The sequence below is a fragment of the Carettochelys insculpta genome, chromosome 15 (assembly GCF_033958435.1).
Source record: "Carettochelys insculpta isolate YL-2023 chromosome 15, ASM3395843v1, whole genome shotgun sequence".
Classification (NCBI taxonomy): Eukaryota; Metazoa; Chordata; order Testudines; family Carettochelyidae; genus Carettochelys; species Carettochelys insculpta.
In genome coordinates, this window is record NC_134151.1 from 37,082,103 (window position 1) to 37,102,283 (window position 20,181).

At 43.9% G+C, this 20,181-nt stretch overlaps 1 protein-coding gene across 1 annotated transcript in view; it reads right to left on the reverse strand.

Annotated features, from left to right (window-relative positions):
* Positions 1–989: 989 nt before the first annotated feature.
* The window catches only part of CLINT1 (clathrin interactor 1), an 87,079-nt gene continuing 67,887 nt past the window's right edge, over positions 990–20,181 (reverse strand). Inside the window, exons 8-12 of the mRNA XM_075009444.1 lie at positions 14,729–14,807; positions 9,550–9,627; positions 4,177–4,469; positions 3,315–3,519; positions 990–2,778 (exon numbers count right to left, since the gene is read on the reverse strand). Coding sequence (XP_074865545.1) covers positions 2,414–2,778; positions 3,315–3,519; positions 4,177–4,469; positions 9,550–9,627; positions 14,729–14,807 — 1,020 coding nt within the window. The 3' untranslated portion in view covers positions 990–2,413. The remainder of the gene's footprint in view (positions 2,779–3,314; positions 3,520–4,176; positions 4,470–9,549; positions 9,628–14,728; positions 14,808–20,181) is intronic.

Below are 20,181 nucleotides of genomic sequence, written 5' to 3' on the forward strand. Positions count from 1 at the left end.
ACATTAAGATTTTTGGCATGAAATCAAATAAACAAATGGGATGGGTTTTATAAGCACATTGACCAACATGGCTTCATTTAAAGCCATTTTAATCCAAAGGCTTAATTAAGATTAAGATAATTAATTAATTAATAATTAAAACAGATAATTAAGAAAAAACCCTTTATAACAGCAGCCAGAGTAACCCTAATGAGTTAACTTCAAAGGGTAGCAGAAAAATTTAGTCTTTTAACTGAACATAGATTCTATATCCTTGTCTGTCAGGCCCCATTCATAATTACCAGTCAAACTGAGTTTAAAGCACATCAGGTCTGAACAGCTCACAGTACCTTCCAATTGCTGATACAGAGGACATTCACTTTGACTGACATTTTCGAGTTGTGACCCAAAGTTTGTCCCATACATTTGGCTTTCCGGGTTCCTCCACATATAATCTCTTCTTGCTGCCTTGCAATTCCACTTTTCAAGCCAGCTTGAATCATACCATCAGTCACAAGATAAATTAGGAAGATGGTGATGATTCCAACAAAGTTTAAGGTTTCAAAATGGCAACTGGAGAAAAGATCTCTTGCTTATCTACTGAAGTCTGCCTTGATTACTTTGATGTAACAACACTTGAAAGCTATTCTTTGAAACTAATTTAAACACATTGAATTGTTGAAAGATTAAAAACCACAGTCGGCTAATTACACTCACTCATCTCTTATTCAGCAAATGAATCACTTTTCATTACCACTTAGCTGAAGTGCATGAATTTCTGCCTAATTAGAAATGTTGTAGATGGAGCATTAGCAAGGCTGGAGTGGGTCAGGATATCTTGCTTGCTTCATTTTTAATTCCTAACAGTAAAGCTAGATAGGAGAGGTTGGAGATAAGAAGTCATTAAACAAATTTAAATTATTTATAAAAATTACTTTGCCCAAATTATAATTATTTTTCCAAATGCTCTTATGAACGTCAAACGGAATGAAAGGAAAAGCGGTTCAACATTGATTTTAATGACCATTTTAATGTTATGTATAACAGAACATTGTGAATACAATGGAAACAAAGTTTTATCAATTTAATAATAAAAAGAAATCCAACGTAAGGGGAGGTAATAAATTTCATACCTATATCATCGTGCTTATTGTCAATAATACTCCCGCATGTAAGTAGAACCATGCCTTTGCATTCCAGACTCTAGAATCATGATTCACGTGTGAACTTAAAATGTAGAATTCAGCAGGAAAAGAAAATCTGTGTCATTAAATCAATAATATATTTCACTGCTACATGTTTCCTTTAATAATTTATTTTATATATGTGTATATATAAAACAAACTCCTTTTTATTGGATTTCACTGGTGCTAATGCCATATTTACACCATAAAGTCAGCAAATGTATAAAATCTAAAATCCAATGCTGTTGGATTGTCAAGGGTTTAGAGATTTATAGTAACTTAAAAGACAATGTACTTTCCTTGTTACTTTTCTTTCTGTGAAGATGATTTTTTTTTTCCTTTCGTCTACTTCTGACACTGTAGACCAGTGGGCCCTAGGGATATGTGGCATGAAGTTGCCACTGAAGAAATGAACATATGCTGAAGTTTTCTGACAGGAAACCATTAAGCAGAGCTGGATAAAGTTTCTCCCAATTCAGCAGTGGGTATTAATTATAGCAGTAAAGGTGTGAAAAGCCCCTAAACCTACTCATGACCAAATTGCTTAAAGAGGTTTTTACAATAACAATTTGGATATTATACCTGTGTTGCTGGAACATTAGCAAAAGAGTGTGTGTGTGTGTATGTATGTATGTATTTTATATATATATATATATATATATATATATATATATATATATATATATACACACACACACACATTCCAGGTCCCTTTGAATTAGCCATAAGCACATATGTAAGCTTTTTTTTTTTGGACAAAAATATATATTCTTATAAAAAACTGATCATTGTACTTGAGTGACTTCAAGTATGGACTCTGAGTGATAGTAAAAGGAATAGCTTCAATTATGACAAAGCGATTCAGGGAGAGAAAAATCAAGCTCCTTGAGAAGAAAAGAAAAGTATAAAATTAGATTCAAACAGATTTACCCAACCCCCAGTCCGGTCTCCCCACAAGTTTCAATGTTAAAATTAGTTCTTCCACCTAGGAAGACTTTTGATGTTCTCACTACAAAACAATGGCCTATTTGCAAAATCATCCAATTGATTCACCAGAAGAAATGGCAGCCTCCCCAGAGCTTGAACGCTAGGTGTTTCAGCACTGACAATATAGCCTTTTGGTTCTTTATTTAGGTTCATTTTAATTAACTGATAAAGGGAAAAAGGTATTGATCAGTGTTCATCCCTCCCTCAGCTCTACTTGTGCAGCTGAAAATCCTTCATTCACTCTGACCAATTCTTTACAATCTTTATTTGCTAAAATTGGCAAAATTTGCAAAGGCATCCTGCTTGGGTTGCACAGTTCCAGGAGTCATAGCAGAAGCCATAGCTATATTGGGTACCCCCATGCCCATTGTGCCTGTCAAACCCATTCCAGCAGCTGGCATCCCCATGTTCACATTCATTCCCATAATTCCCTGGGTCATCATAGGTGTGTTTCCTAAGGAGGTCATACCCATTGTACCCGTCATAACACTGGGCATCCCCATTCCCACAGGAATGGGCCCTCCCATCAATGAACTTGCTGGAGGTCGAACTGGCATCATGCTGGGCTGGGAGTTGAGACTCACACCTGCAAGATTTTGAGTCATCACATTCACTGGTTGTTGCATATCTGTAGAAAAATGAGATACAGCAGCCTTTAATGTCATAAAAATCCTAGGACTGGAAATGATAGTTAAAATCTACTTTTAAAAGCTGTGACTTTATTCGCTGTAAAAACAAGGAAAAGTTATAATCCCAAGCTAGTTAGCCTGAATTAGAAGCAAGAGATGCCTAAGTTTCACATCTTTGCCGTATCAGTTAAAGTTCAGGAAAGTCTAAACAGGATGTTTTATGATCTCTTAAATATTATTAGTTTAACTATCGCTAATAAACGCAGCTCCGAGAATAGGTAGCTGAACCAAACACCTCCATTTAAAAGTCTTGGCTTCACAGCCCTGAAACATTCCCAAGCTCATTTTTCTGGATCACATTAAGCTAACAAAGCACCCAATGATAAGAGGCAATGTAGCAGACGAAAAATAGGACTAGGATTAAAATTAAGAAAAAAGATGATCTAGCAAAGAGGTCTTTTTAAAAAAACCCACATTGGTAACACCATGTCATGCTAATTAAATATTATTAGTAAAAATCAATGGGATGACTTACTTTGTTGCTGAATCATTGTATTAAGTGATGGCTGCTGAGGTTTGGAAGGCTGCATACCAGGTACTAAATTGTCCAGACTGATATTTACACTGGGGTCTGACCAAGTGGACGGTAGAGTTTTGCTTGCATTTTTTTGGACCATCTCTGTGCTTGGACTATAAAGAGGACTGGGATTTTGCAGCATAGAGTTAACATTCTGCAAAGGCTAGAAACAAAAGAAAAAAGTTTTAAAATGTCATTCGCTCCTTAACACTACTGCTGTGTCTAAGAAACACAGTTACATCATGTCATCATATAGTACAACAGATGTTTACATATGAGAAGTTAAGACCCAAGGAGATATGTCTTCAGTTTTAATGAGATGCGGAAGTTCATCTCTTTCCTAGTAGTTTGCCCCTCAGCTGGTATTCTGTTGGAAAATGTTCAGGGTGGTATTTTGTACGTTGGCACTAAGCATTTTGTATCAGCGGATTACATTACAAAACCAGTAGTTGCCTGGTGTCTCCAAAAGAAGGAGCCTATTCTGTTCTGGGCTTTTTGAAGTACATTTGTAGATTTTCCACACAAAAAAGTCAATGTGCTTTGGTTTCAATGGCCAAGCACTTTCCATTACAGTGACCCCTTGGTGCATCAGGGCAACACAGAGGACAGTGAGGACTGGCCCATTAGTTGCCTCATACTGTGTTTTTTCACATTCGAACTTTAAAACTACCCTCCCCAAAAAAGGATGACAGGACCACCCCAGAAAAAGTGACTGACGAAGAAAGCGTCGGAGAGCTAGGGGTAATGAGAAGGTTTAAACATTCTAGGGCCTTTTCTCTGCAGAGGAACTAGTCTTTAAGAGATTGAGTAACAAGCCTACCTGTGACCTTGATATGGGCAGACTGATGCCCACTGTACTAGAGCCCATCACAGCAAAATTCATGCTTTGTGAAGAGGTCATGGTTGCCTGGGTAGAGCCCATCAAATCAAAGAGGTCAGTAGAATTAGAGGCAGCTGGAGGATGACCAAGAGCTGGCTGCGAGCTGCCAAAGAGCTCTACAGTTGGCTGGGCAGTGCCACCGAAGAGGTCTCCTGCTGAAGCACTAGGACCCGGAGAAGCTTGATTGAAGGCACTCCAGTCACCGAAGTCTCCATTCCCACTTGATGCTGTACCTGGAGGCAAGGGAAGGAAAGGTAAAAGGCTTTGAAAGGCACAGAACAAACACCACACTCTGTGAACTGAAACAAATGAGACCTGATTTGTGTCCATCCAGATTAACATCTGCAGGTAGAATCTCCATCTGGACATCATTCCTTCTCATGAATATTACAACAGTCTTAACAAGGTAGCAAAGCAAATATGAAAAACATCCATAGACAAAGAACGATGTCTGATAATGTGTCACCTACAGACTTAAGATGAGCAGGACACAGGTTTCCTTTAAGTTTGCAGTGTTCAAATTTTTCCGAAAACAGACGTCTACCCCTCTGTTACTAGACAAGGGAAGAGCAGCTTTGAAGTTTGTCAAAAACAGAGTTAGAAGTTTAAAAGTACTGGCAAATTTTGGTTAATCAAATGCTCTGATATTTTCAACAGAGCCACAATCCCATCTAGTGGATATATCATGCATCTGTCATCGTACAAGAGGCGGCAAAATTCCACTCATAATAAAAGCCTACAAGAAGACAGCTTTTTGTTGAAAACTTTTTGATTCTCTGTTTTGCTTTCAAAAACCACAACAATCTTCTAGATTTTTGACTATTTGCCCATTGCATAGGCTTCATTTTTGGTTGTCCGAATAATGTTTGTATGGCTAAATGTCTTGGATGTAGTAGATGAATATCACAGAGCCCTGCAAATCTGCAGATTCCCACTATATACCTGCAAAAACAACAAGGAGACCTGTAGCACCTTGGGCATCCAAGGACCAAATGGACTCCTTCGTTTTTACTGATACACACTAACACGACTATCCCTCTGAGACTTTATATTACAGATACTGCACCAGTGGATGTGGCTATTGCAGATGTGGATACCAATTCTGTATCTGCCCAAGGCTCTAAATATAATTCTTTTGCAATATGAAATGCACAGGGCTGCTTTATTTGCTACATGGATGCACAGCTTGAGGGAACATTTCCACCATGCATAAGAATTATGATATTCCCATGTAGGTTGTATCTTAAGATGAAGTTCTCACCTCGCCAGTTAGGTCACAAGCAATATCCCTGCATTATGGAAAGATCACTGAACTCTAATGACTGATTAAATCAACTTCACTTCCCCCCTGCAAGAGCAAAGGAAGAGGCTCTGACATTTCATGGATTTTAAGGTTACTAGGCTTATGCACCAAGCTAAGAGTATGACCCCCCTCCACGCCTGGCTATGTCCTACAGATGTATTTTGTCTAGTCAAAGGCAACTGCAATAATATATACACTCCACGTAAATGCTTAAACACCTCTGTGTTCAAACCTGGTTTTAATCATTGTTACCTCCACTAGTGTATTAAAATTTAAGTAATGGAAAAGGGGGCAGGAGAAAAGACAGCCTGGATTTTGTAAACAAGCTACCAGAAGTTTTAACACAAGAAATGGACTTATGTTCATTAGCTCAGGGCCTTACTGGAACATTTTGCTTTGAACTCTCTTACAAAAGGGACTGTATTGGAATATTTCAATTAGTACAGCATATTAAAGATTTAAACCCACTTTATGTATTCCTGATGGACAAGTAAACGCTGAATGTGCTGATTCTCTGTATTCGAAGCACAGATCTGAACACACAACAAGAAAAAGTGGGGTTAAGAGGAAAAGGTTTTGCCCCTCTTTTGGGGAACTTGCTGAAAGATGATTAATCCAGGAAGAAAGGATTACTAGAGGGGGTTACGTTGTTAGAGAATGATTAATCATTTCACAAGACTCCTAGCACCTTGCATAATGGTGATCAGGATAGATTAATCATGTTAATGCAGATAGAGGATTGTGTCATTTTAGGCCATATATATACACAAATTATTTGCATGGTAGGCATCTTTATACTTGTAAAAAGAATTTTATTTTGAATAAGTAACAGTAAGGAAGCCTGTAAAATTAGGACAGTGCTGTTTTTTCCCCAGCCAGTTGAAATATTAGAGGGTGTTAACCCACAGGTGCCCAATACAACTTCCTAAATGTAGCAAATATGACAGATTCACAGGTCCTGATCTGCAGCCAATTAACGAAGAGATTTACTAATCGTCACAGAAATGCCTTCATCCATTCTGGGTGCACTCCTATACCCCTTGCTGAAGCACAATTCCAAACTGCCTCCATGGCATTTTTGCCTGAGTAGAATGACACTACAATCAAAAAAGGTCAAACTATGATCAATTGCCAATATGTATATTTAGGAACACCCAAATTGGCTCCTGCAAGTGGCTGAGACTTCTCAACTCCCAAAAGGCTGAAGCTCAGAAAAAGAGAAGATGAAGGAAGACGGGCTCTTTGTGGTCAACTCCAACACACTTTGCTAGCGTAAGACTAGTCAGCTCTGGCTTTCTTACTTCTACCTTGTTCAGAATAGTTTTAGAGATCAGAAGTGACATGGACTCCATTTCCCTTCAGAAATTACTCCTTAGCCTGATAATACATTCACCTTGTCAGACGAAAGAGCTGTTCTCTTTACTCCTGGATATATTCCTCGTGCCCCCATAAATAGTTCCGTGCTCTCTGACATTCACTATCTTTCCAATACTTGTAAGGAAGCTGTCATTTAGACAAGCTGTGAAAGACCATCACCTAACTTTAACTCGTGGATACGCACAGGCATTTTTCCGCTGATGACAATGGAGCTATATTGGACTACTGAAGGTACAACTTGCCCTCATATCAGTCCTTCCAGGTATAACTCGTATTCCACCTGGAGGTTTTGAAATCTTAATAGTTTCCCTCTTGACAGCCATCAAAGTCAGTATCCCTTTACTTCTCCTTTTATACTGTACAACTATTTTGTTAATCTTGGAAGACAAGTGGGGCTTTGGGAACCATTTGGGATTATCATTCTTCCAGCACAGGTAGACTGCTATTCCTCATTGCACATAACCCTGAATTTTAGGTTTTGTTAGACTTTCATGGGTGAATTGTTTGCAGGAGTGCATGTGTGGAGGGGGGTTTAGCCGGAGGATACATTCCAATTTGCCACTGTAGTAGTCAGTTCGAACTTTGACTGGGTCAAACATTCTATTATTATTTTCCCCCACAATTTCCAACATACCACAATCCTTTTGCCTTTGTCCCCCCCAGGGACATTCACAAGCCTCCCAAATTAGTGGACTCTCATACTCCAGATTATTAAAGCTGCTAGAGTGCCCCCGTCTCAGAAAGAATCCCGGCAGCACTGCTCAGCACCAATACATTGCTGTCTGTCATTACCCTGCGTTTAGGGCCCTGACATTCACTTCAATCTGGGGCTGTGCTCAAGCAGTCAAGCAACAGATGTTTATTTCTGAAGGCAGACTACCATATACTCTTCTGAAATACTGCTGTTCCACCACGCAATTTTTATAGTGCTTGCTTGTGTCTGAAAAAAAAAATGTTTATGAACTTCTGACAGGAAAGACTAGTTGCCTTTTCTCAGAGGAAAATAGCTTGTCAGATGATCAGACATATCGGTCAGTGATTAGCAAGATCAATAACAGCCAAGGAAGCATGAAGAGTTCTCTAATGGTACTGGGAACACAAATGTCATCAGTGGGAGTACACAGACCATTAAGACTCCAATTAAAAAGGCTCCTCTACTCCATTTCCAAATATTATTAAAAACACCACACTTACTACATAAAGTTTTGGTTGTAATTTAATACACATTTTTCACCCGGCAGATGACATTCACAAAATTTGGAAGTGTTGAATACTTCAAGTGTCATTATCTTGATTTTTCACCCTAAAAGCCACATCTTATTTTGCTATGGTTCAAGCAAGAGGCTTATTCCAAAAGTCAATTTGTATGGAATTCTACCTTTGCTATAACAAAGCGATGCCTGAAGTTTTTTCATGAAAATAAGATTTTTATGAAATGACATCTTCGCAAGTTTCAGAATCTACTGTATTTGCTTTTGCCAAGAAGTTCAGGCATCTCCCTTCCCATCTGCAACATGCCACAGTTGTGTTTCCATGACCAGTTAGGTGCTTAAGCCACAGGTCAATACAAAGCTGAAACCTATTTCAATACTGACTAGTAACAGAGATAGCTGTGCTAGTCTATATACTATCAAAACAAAAAAGCAGTCCAGTAGCACTTTAAAGTCTAAACAAAATAATTTATTAGGGGATGAGCTTTCCTGGGACAGACCCACTTCTTCAGATCATAGCCATACCAGAACAGACCAGGTCTGTTCTGGTATGGCTATGATCTGAAGAAGTGGGTCTGTCCCAGGAAAGCTCATCCCCTAATAAATTATTTTGTTAGACTTTAAAGTGCTACTGGACTGCTTTTTTGTTTTTATTTCAATACTGATTTGTGACATCTAAGAACTCTCTTGGAAGCCACCTGAAGTCCAGGATTGACAATATTAAAAGCAACCAGGAATCTGATCCACTTTGAAATGAATGAATAGGGAGACTAAATACTTGTCTTAATTTCCATTATTAACTATCACTTTTTCTCAGTACTTATGTACTATTTCCCCTTGCTCCCTACCCTTTTGATGGATGTGCCTACAAAGCCTACCAACTCCTTCTAAGATAACTTATGAGTTTAAAGCAACAATGCTATGGGGTGCATCCAATGATCCCTGTAATCTATTCCATCCATATGCAGAATACATTTTTTTGTGCACCAAGGCATGTGTGAATGTGCATCACCAGTAGGAAAGAAAACCTAGCTGTGGGTGCTTTGCTAATCAGCTAGGTGACATTCAAATCAATCCTGAGCAACTGCACAAGAACTTAGCTTGCAGTGAACACTGGTTGCTTCTCAGCAATGCAGTTTGCATCAAGACAGACAAAGACAGGTTTTAACCCCCTACCCATAAAGGAGTACAGCACAATCGTTTATTCAAGAGGTCCTTTATTTACTCTCAACTGTGTTAAAATGCGTGTAGTAGACCAAAAAAACCCCACTGAGCACCGAGGTGAGTGTGTGGATTCCTTAGTCAAACTATACAAAAGAAACCAGCCCCAGGAAAGGGAAATGACTGAATGCCACACAAAGAAAAGTGACTTCATTCCCCTCTTCTCACCCCTACAGCAGCTTTTGGTCAATAAGGTCCTACCTTGTGGTGAGGGGAAACTTGCTGAGGCAGCAGCAGAGCTGAAGTCAGCAAATCCTCTAAACAGGTCAGTTGATCCACCTACAAATGGGAGAAATCACAGCGTCGTTACAGGATTGTGGAGCCATATCCTGCTCAGTGAACTCGATAGGGACTTTCTATAAGCTGCTTTCAGGCATTTCATTTTAAAGTCTGTTGCATTTCGCAGTCAGGGTTTGTTGAATCTTCTGTTGTACGTGTCTGTTCCATTTTTTGTGGTTTTATTACCACTGCCATTTTGTATTGATATGAATCTAAACAAATTGGATTATTTTTGCCTGTCCTGCGGTTCTAGCTGATTGTGCTTTGCCACATAGGGCATTGGGGAAAAACAACAACGATGCAAGTTCTATTTCACAATTCATTCTAAAATAGTAATTTACACAGCTCCACAAAGCTTGTGAGGTCAAATTGGCAAGAGATGGCGCTAGTAAGACATACACAACTAATTAGTGGGAGGATAAGAAGATTAAAACTTGGCAACCAAAAATATCAATATATTTGTTACTAGAGGAATCCTTAATTTATTATGCTGCTTAACATGAAAAATTTAGTCGTCTTATATTTAGTTTTTATGTTTCTTAAAGCATGAATGGTTCTGCAATGATCTTGGTTTCAAGATTTCAAGGACAGAGCTTACATTGTTGTTCATTTTTTATAAGTTTGCTTCCTCTCCAGATCAACAACATTAAAGTCCCATCCATGCATTTGTAAGCTACCAAATAAATTATTAACTTTTGAATACAGTATTATGACTATTTTTCATTAAAGTATATTCAACCCAACCTAGAAAGGAAAGAAAACACACATTATATCTGGGACAACAGAACAGGCAAAAAGCCTAACTTCTTGGCCCAAAACACACTTTGCTTTACAGCGTACTTTTGGTCACATCTTCTCCCTACACCTTTTAAATGGCCATTTCTGATGATCTAAAAGCACAAAGAAGTTGACCTTATTTTTGTTTGTCCTTAAAAGATTTCACCTCTGAACAGTCACACCTTAAGTAGCAGCAGCAGCTCCTCAATTATTGTGCTTTTAGTGTTATGCGTACATTATATAGGTTACATCACAGCTGCTTAGCCTGCAGTGCTTAGAAACTAGCCAGGTGGGACTGGAACATCTGTGCTGCACTCAAACACCACCAGGGACAGCTTTCAACATCTGGTGCCATTTCTGAATTGTCTTATCGCTGCAAGACATTCTGCCCCATCTGCTACTCTCAACTGGGTTAATTAAGCTAGATCCATCTCCTTTATTATAAATGGCTAGCAGTAATAAAAGGAGCAATTCACTTTCTAGTATGTGTGTACTTGTATTTCTTTTTAATGTTATTTTATGGTAGTCAGTATCAGGAAGGAATGACTTTTTCAAAAGGAGAAATGTTCTCCAGCTGCAGGATGTGTATGATTTGACGTCAAGTAGCAAAGAGAAAGTGAAGACCATGCATCTCACCCTCACAGAAGGTTAATTCCATTGCAATCCTTGTACCACTCTTTTTAAAAAAGAGAAAGCACCTTTCAATCAGTTGATGCAGTCTGAACAAATGCATCAGGAATTCAACTGAAGGAATTTATATACATATTTGCTTAAACTGTTGTGTTTTGATACAAAAATACTGCATTGGATATAATCCAAGCATGGGAAGGAGGTGGCATGAGCCAGTCAAATATAAAGTTGGAAACTAAGTGAGAAGTTCAAACTTATGGGCCTACTGCAAAGGAAACATTTTCATAATACTTCATTTGCTTCCTACTGGAGAGGGTGAAGATTCAATCCTTTTGTTTACAGGACATACAATATAGGCTCTGTGTTCCCCTATGTCAAACCACAGTCTCAAGGTCAGCTGCTTCCCTGATAAGCCTAAAGAGGTAATTCATTTCCACAGCAAAGACTAACTCCTTCACTTTGAACTTAGATGTAAATGGTCTCAAAGGAGTCACCTTATTAGTCTGTAGCTTCACAAAAACACAAGAAGTCCTGTAACACCTTAAAGACTAACAACTTTATTATTTATTAAGTAATGAGCTTTTGTGGGTAAGACCTACTTCTTCAGATCTGGAGCAGATAATAAAAATCCAAGGTTTATATAGCAGGAGTCTGGGGGGGCGGGGAGGAAAATACCCTTAATTTACTTCTTCCACAGGTCCTATTAATGACAGGTGACTTCCCCCCTCCCCCGTCCCCTTTTTCTTCTTCTCCTCCGTCCTGTGACTTTGTATGCAAGTCTTTCCCACCATCTGTAAACAGGATGTGATTTACTTTGGCAACTTTACTTACCTATAAATCTCAAACCTCAGCATCTCTCTCCTGTAATGCAAAACTTGCTCAGGATACACCTGGATAAACCTGCACTACAGGGAACAATTGACCCTGCCATGGTTGATCTTCTGGAGTTTGATTTAGCATGGCTAGTGGGGTTGTCAATCACTATACTCCTGCCTCCGATAGGAGTAAGGGAAACTGAAGGTAGTGCAGGCTCCTGTCAACCTTCCTTGGTGGAGATGGCACAAAAGCCTGAATTAAGGTACATCTACTTTAGCTATGTAATTAACATAGCTGAAATGGGATACTTTAATTCAACCTTCCCCTGTAGTGTAGGCCTGGCCTCAGTTTTCTGACATCTCAGGAGAAAACTACAGCACCCACTATACTGCTAAATGCTTACAGATGAACAGTTTAGCAAATGCCTCCATATATCCCTGAACTCTCAGTATTTTCCTGCCAATTTCTTTACAGGGAAGATCAAAGACTGCTTTTGACCCTTCCATTGTATCTTCAGTGACTCTGGGAGTGATCCCACACCCTCTGCTGCAAAGAACATATTGGTCATTACAAGCAACCTGCATGTGAAGGACAGTGCTAATCTTCACAACAATATGAGCTATCCTCACAGATTCCCACATGAGCTCTGTCGCCATAAATGAACTCTTTCCATCTGGCTTCCCAGGGCAGCAAGGAGATTATTTATAATGACCAGCTGGTAATATGCTTCTTCTCAACATCACTCCTCAGTGCTGCTGCAGAAGGGAAAATTGGCTGTATCACAGCAGAGCAACAAGAAGAATCAGAGGCTCAAATGTGCAATGCTCCAACTGTTTGAAATGAAAGTGTTTCGGTTTAAAAATTTCCCTCAGTTTTAGAATTTCCTTTAATAAACAAAATACTCAAACGCCAGCACATCACTGTCCAGATGCCATTGGCCATATCACAAGCCATGGGCAAAGGTTTAAAGACAACAGATGTCATAACTTCAACTGAAACAAAAAATGACCAGATAAGCAGATTCTGAAGTATTTTTAAAATACTAAGGAATCCTGGCACAGCTAAAAAAAGGAAGAATATATATTCTCCCACTATTCTTTTCCTTTTAAATCCAGTTTCAATGAGGGAGGACACTTTTATGGATAGCAAAGGTAAAAGAATGAGAATTCTTCTTCTGGAACATAATGATCATGGGTCGCAGAATTCCCAAAATGCATACGTCACTCATTTACCCTTCCCTTGCTAAAGAGATATATAAATTAATATACGAAAACTTTGAAGATCACACTTTGAAAGAGTAAGGGAGAGAAAATTAAGACTACTAGTTTATTATTTAGTTTAATTTGGTTGACTGGTAAGTACTATGGGCAGGGTTCTTTTATAGTCAGCTTCACTGCTATGTCACCCATCCAACTTTCAAGATCACACCATTATAGCACAGGTAGCACCTCAGATGATATTTAATCAAATTTGTCCTATGTAACAGGTGCAGAGTAAACAAATTTGCACTCTTTTCAAAGGCGACATTGTGCAATGCAGCAGCATAGAAGCATAATCCTTTACTCAGTTTTCTTGCGTTTAGGTATTCATAAATAACCCAAAAAGTTAAGAATTAAATACATATTTTAAAGTTTTTTATGCAAATATTCTATAATTGCACCTGGTTAATGATTATGGATCATACAACAAAGTCATTAGCCCTTGGCTTTGGGCAAAACAAGGCACCAGGCCTTTTAAAAAAAACCAAAACATATGAGTAACAGGCTATTTGATCAAAGTAAGTTTAGTTATTCAATCAATTCAGTTGGAATCAATTCACGCAATTTAACTATTATAATCCTATTGGATATAGGGAGGAGGCCTCATTCAGCCTCACTATAAGTCAGTATGAATACTGACAATTGCAAGGAAAGAACTACTCAGGTGTCCTATGTTACACAAAAACAGTAGCTTCTGTTAATGAGTAAAATTTCCTGCTTGTGGTGAAAAGAAACCAAATTTCCACTGGGAGGGAAAAATTACATCCAGGCATCTGACCACACCTATCTTCCTGCAGTTCTCTCTTCCATGCTTGTCCCATTAACACAGCATAAACTGATAACATGACAAACTACCTTTCACAGCTTATGATCCACCATTTTAACTGTGGATTGCATGAAGGCCTGTAGCATAACAGATTTTTTTTTTAAATAAAGTATTCTTACACACAGGCAACCTCTTCTCTCCCTCTCTCCAGGCTTGAACTTTTGTAGGCAAGTTCCTGAAATTTAAAGCTTGCCTAAGAGATTTACTATGATTTCATAGCTTAGTGCTACTATGGACATGAGTGAATTTAAATGTCCGTTTAGTATTCAGACAGTATTTCACCTTAAATTAATTGAACAGAATTGTAACTTCAGAGTGAATTTTTTAGTATTAAGTTTGGGGTTATCCTGGGGTCATGAGGAAATAAAATGAGTTTACTTTTGCTGTATACATTAGATGTGGCTTGTGAATAGAGGTCATCCATTTCTATAGCTGCCTATTCCATAACTTGTAACATGAGAAATATTTAAACTTGACTGGATTATGCATGCTTTTAGAATTAATTATAAATAACTGCATTATAACCCACACACTTTCTGACAAACTGATTTACTGGCTAATCTTTATGATTTACTAAGGTTATTATTAATCCTATACAATATGGTAATGTGTGTGTCGTTTTAAACTTATGTGCAGCTCTATATTTTCTGGGTACTTGAAACATTTTTTTGCTTTAACACTTTTCTGTTCATCTTTACCCTTAGAGCATTAAAGATCACAAGCTTGTGCACAGTCACAGATAAACAGATCATAGATTTAAGGATAAGGATATGAGAAAATAAAAGTAGCTCACCTGTTGACACTGGCTGCCCAGCGCCATCAAAGAGATCAACCAGATCATTGGAAGACTTGCTGCCAGGAGGTATTGAAGCCTACGGAATTAGACAGAATTTACCAGATTTAAAAAGATACCAAACAATGATTGAAGTACTGTTTACAGTTCAACTGCAAGTCTAGCATTCTGTCTCATTGTAAAACTTCCTACATTAACTGAGCATTCCTCTCCAGGTGAAAAGGCCTCCCAACATGGCCAGAATGTCTGCAGAGATGAAGATGGGTAGAGAGGAGCTTGTTTGAGTAACCTAATTAAAGAGAGATGTCACCAGAAAATATTTCAGAGAATCTAAATTTAACAAAAGTGCTGAAGGAACGTTACCTACTATGTTTCTTTTATTATCTGTAGCCATTTATAACCTCAGTAGATGTAAACCATAGAAGCAAAGGTGTGCATATAATTTCATTCTGGTTTTGGCTGAATGATGTAAACCTTACGTATAATGGCTAAAGAAAGTCACCTAACAGGTGATAAGTACAGTAAAACCCTGAGGCACACGCAACTGAGTTGTGCGTTTCTCGGGTTAATGCAACTGCTGCCCCCTGACAGGAGTCGGGAAGCCTGAATCTTGCCATACCTGACAGGACCGGCTTTCCTGGTTCATTGCAGGGAGCTGGGAACCAGGCAGCAGCAATGTGCTGGTTAGTTTCTCAGCTCACGCCAGCCGAGAGCCAGGCTGTCACTCCCCAAGTCACCTGAAAATTCAACTTACATGGCGTTGCCAAGACCGCAACCTCTGTGTAAGTCAGGGGTCTACTGTACATCCTATTTGTACTCTGAGTAATGAGTCCTATGGGCTTGTCTACAAAGGGAGATTTCTTTCCGATACACCTATAGCAGAATAGGTAATTCATTAATATGTAATTACACCAGTATAACTAAATTGGATAAGTCTCCATAGCTACGTCTACACGTGAACCCTACATCGAAGTAGTTTATTTCCATGTAGCGACATCGAAATAGCCTATTTCGATGAATAACGTCTACACGTCCTCCAGGGCTGGCAACGTCGACGTTCAACGTTGACGTTGCACAGCACCACATCGAAATAGGTGCTGTAAGGGAACGTCTACACGCCAAAGTAGCACACGTAGAAATAAGGGTGCCAGGAAGAGCTGCAGACAGGGTCACAGGGCGGACTAGTGCTTCCAGGGCAACAGCTAGCCGCTCCCTTAAAGGGCCCCTCCCAGACACACGCGGTCTGCAGAGCCATAGGCACGCACACCTCGAGCGACGCAGTCATGGACCCCCAGCAGCAGCAGCAGCCGCTGCCGCCACCAGAGGTCCACCCAGCTGCCCCTGTAGGAGCAGTGCTCGCCCTGCTCGATGCCATGCAGGAGGCAGCTGAGCACCTCCTTACCACAGAGGAGGAGCTGCCCGCAGGGGAGGAGGACTCAACCCCCAACCCTGCCGCACCCCGCCCGCCGCCGGCTGTGGCGCTACCCCACCAGCACCGACTGGTGGGAGTGGCTGGTGTTTGGAGAGTGGGATGACGACCACTGGCTCCAGAACTTTTGGATGAGCTGGCAGACAGTTCTGGAGCTATGCCAGTGGCTCACCCCCACACTCAGGCACCAGGACACCGCCATGCGGCATGCCCTCAGCGTCGAGAAACAGGTCAGCATCACTGTCTGGAAGCTGGCCACTCCAGACAGCTACCAATCCGTGGGCCAGTAGTTTGGCGTCAGCAAGGCCACCGTTGGGGCTGTCCTCATGGAGGTAAGAGGACCCACGGGGGGGGGGGCGGGGGGAAGGCAGCCCTGGCAGGGGAGGGGAGGGCCACACACACCCTGCACACCCCTCATTGGTGCTCTCCCATGTGCTTCCCCTGCAGGTCATCCACACGATCAACGCCCTGCTCCTCCACAGGCTCGTGAGGCTGGGGGACCCAGATGCCGCCATCGCGGGCTTCCCCAGTTGCTTTGGGGCTCTGGATGGGACCCACATCCCCATCCACGCCCCGGAACACAGTGGAGGACGCTACATAAAACAGGAAGGGCCTCCAGTGGTCCTCCAGGCCTTGGTGGACAGCCGGGGCCATTTCCTGGACATTTATGTGGGCTGGCCTGGCAGCAACCATGACGCCCAGGTATTCCGGAACTCGGGCCTGTGCCGCCGGCTGGAGGTGGGGACCTACATCCCCCAGCGGGAGATCCCTGTGGGGGATGCCACCATGCCCCTCTGTGTCATCGCAGATGCGGCATACCCCCTCCGGCCCTGGCTCATGCACCCATACATGGGCCATCTGTCAGCCAGCAAGGAGCACTTAAATCAGCGCCTGAACCACGCGCGCCAGGTGGTGGAGCGCACATTTGGCCGCCTCAAAGGGCGCTAGAGGTGTCTCCTCACCCGCCTTGATGCGGGCACCACCAACATCCCCCAGATTGTGGGTGCGTGCAGCGCCCTACACAACCTGGTGGAGAGCAAGGGGGAGGCCTTCTTTCAGGGCTGGGCTGTGGAGGCCGGCAGGGCCGCTGTGCAGCCACCTGCTGCCCCCAGTTGCCAGGTGGACCCCGAAGGGACCTGGGTCCGGGCGGCCCTGCGGGCCCAGTTCGATGAGGCCATGGGGTGAACGCTGGCAGGCCCCCCACTGCCCCCCCATCCTCCACAACACTCCCTGCCCCTACGCCCACACCACAGAGCACCCAAGAGCACACCCCCCACTTGTCTTGTAAAAATAAAAGCAGACAGTTGTTTGTCAAATCAAACATCTTTTGAACTCTTATTATTACTATCTCAACGACTAACTATGTACAAGGAAATTCGAACTTATATATGTATATATTATAAAAACAGGGATAACATGAAAGGGGAAGACAAGGAAGGGGAGAACTATTTACATGGGGGGGTAAGGATCAGCATTGTAAAACGGGGGTCACAAATACAAACTATTTACAGCAAAAAAAATAACTTAAAACTGGGGGGCCCACGTCCTGGGCCCCACACCCCTACAGTCCAGTGCTGGGGGTGGGCGGCCGGGATCCCCGCCTCGGCCGCAGCCCTCACCGGGGCTGGCTGGGGGCCAGGCGGACCGGTAGATACGGCCGGCGGGTGTCAGCTGGCCCCAGGTCCCCCTCAGTGGAATGACCCTCGGTGGCGGGTGGTGGTGTGATGGCGGACGGCGCAGCGGCGGGTGGAGCAGTGGGTGGAGCAGCCAGGGCGGGTGCTGCGGCGGCCAGCGCGGCCTGGGGGGCCAGGGAGTCCGCGATGCGGTTGAGGGTCTGCATGTAGGCCCCCTATGCCTCCTGGCGCCAGGCCAGCGCCCGCTCCTGGAGGTGGAAGCGGTGTTCCTCCACCTGCAGCCGCTGCTCAGCGACCTCCACCTTCCCCGCCGTGGGGCCGGTCGTTGCTTTGCTGAGGGGCTGGCCTGCAGTGATGGCCCCGGAGGGCTTTCTGGGACCACTGACGCCTCGCCGGTGCTCTCCGGTCCTTCCGATGGTGCAGCTGTGGAACACGGGGGGGAAGAAGAGTGGAGACAGCCGTTAGCGTGGGTCCCGAGCCGTGGCCCTTGTCCCCCCAACCCTCTGCTGCAGGTTCCCCATCCCCATCCCCGGGAGATGCTGCGGTGATGGGGTTCACGGGTCCCCCTGCACTGAACCCTGTCCGCTGGCAGGAGTGACTCTCAACTCAGCAGGTACGACAGGAGGTTTATTAGGCAACAGATGCCCAGTTTCTCCCAGAAGCGACAGTACAGCAGTCAGAGACGGTCTTTCCAACCTGTCCTGGGGAGAAGACCCCGAGGGGTGCCCCTCTGGGGTGTAGCTTTCCCCCTCCTCAGGCTGGCTGCCTTCCAGCTCTCCCTTCCCCTAGCCTCTAACTGACGCCCCCGATTCAAAGCCAGCTCGGCTCCTCCCTCCTCTTTGTTCAGGGCAGAGGTGTAACCTGCCAGTTGTAGCCCCAGGATCATCCTTAGCCACTGGGAGCTATTCTGCTTGTTTCTCATATCTAGCCTGAGTCTCGCATTTGCACTCCCCGCACTCCATCACATGCTGCTGCTGCTGGGTGTCCCACCCCGTCCCCCCGGGGGACCCTAGAGTTTCCGCTCCCCCCAGCCCCGGGGATGGGGCATGGCACTGCTGTGCTGGGGGCCAGGGGCTGATGCACTCCTGTGAGGGACATGCCACTGCTGTCCTTGGGGCCATGGTCATCTGGGCATGTGGAGGGCCCTGGCCATATCTATTACCCCCACCGCCCCTCAACCCCGGGGGTGTGCACCGGGGGGGGGGGGGGGGCGGTACATACCTGATGGTCCACTCCCACGGTCGGGGGACACCCGGGGGGTGGACGCCTGGCTGGAGCTCCTGGATGGGAGTATGATGTGCAGGCCGGCGTCACTGGAGGAGGAGTCCCTCTCCTCCTCCTCCGGTGCCCCAGGGGTGGGCTCCTGGGGGGGCCCCCGGGGTGCGGGGCTTGCCGGGGCTCCTCGGCCGAGGTATCAAGAGTGGCCAGAGGGGAGGTGGTGTACCGGGGGCCCAGGATGTCCCTGAGCTCCCTGTAAAAGGGGCAAGTGACGGGGGCGGCCCCAGATCAGCTGGCCGCATCCCGGGCCCGGGCGTAACCCTGCTGCAGCTCCTTCACTTTACTCCAGACATGATCCGGAGTGAGGGCAGGGTGACCCTGGGCGGCCAGGCCCTCGGCCAGCCGAGCGAACGCATCCGCGTTCCGCCTCTTGCTCCCCATTACCTGGAGTACCTCCTCCTCGCTCCAGAGCCCCAGCAGGTCCCAAGGCTCGGCCTCCGTCCAGGAGGGGCCCCGCTGCTGCTTCCCCGCGAGCCCTGGCTCCCCTCGAGGGGGGGGTCCCCTGGGGGCGCTGCCAGGCGGCCATCACAGCTGGGGTGCGTGTCTGTGGCGCTCAGAGACATGCAGGCTGGCCGCGTGTCTGGGCTGCCGCCTGCACGTTCTCTCAGCTTCCTGCACAGGAAGAGAGGGGGCGGGGAGCTTTAAGGGGCTGCTCCATGCGGCCACCATTGAGCTCAGGGGCTGGAGAGAGCATCTCTCAACCCCTCAGCTGATGGCCGCCATGGAGGACCCCGCAATTTCAATGTTGCGGGACGAGCAACTACTACACATTCCCTACTTCGACGCCGAACGTCAAAGTAGGGCGCTATTCCCATCCCCTCATGGGGTTAGCGACTTCGACGTCTCGCCGCCTAACGTCAATGTTAACTTCGAAATAGCGCCCAACACGTGTAGCCGTGACGGGCGCTATTTTGAAGTTGGTGCCGCTACTTCGAAGTAGCGTGCACGTGTAGATGCGGCTCATGTGAACATGATTCCAGAATATAATTGATTTTATTGCAGAATGACAACTGTTACCCAGCTGTAATAGATGAGATCACCATTGGTTTGATTAATCTGTCATACTCTGAATTCTATATTCTTGAAGGAAATATCACAAAGGATGCATATAA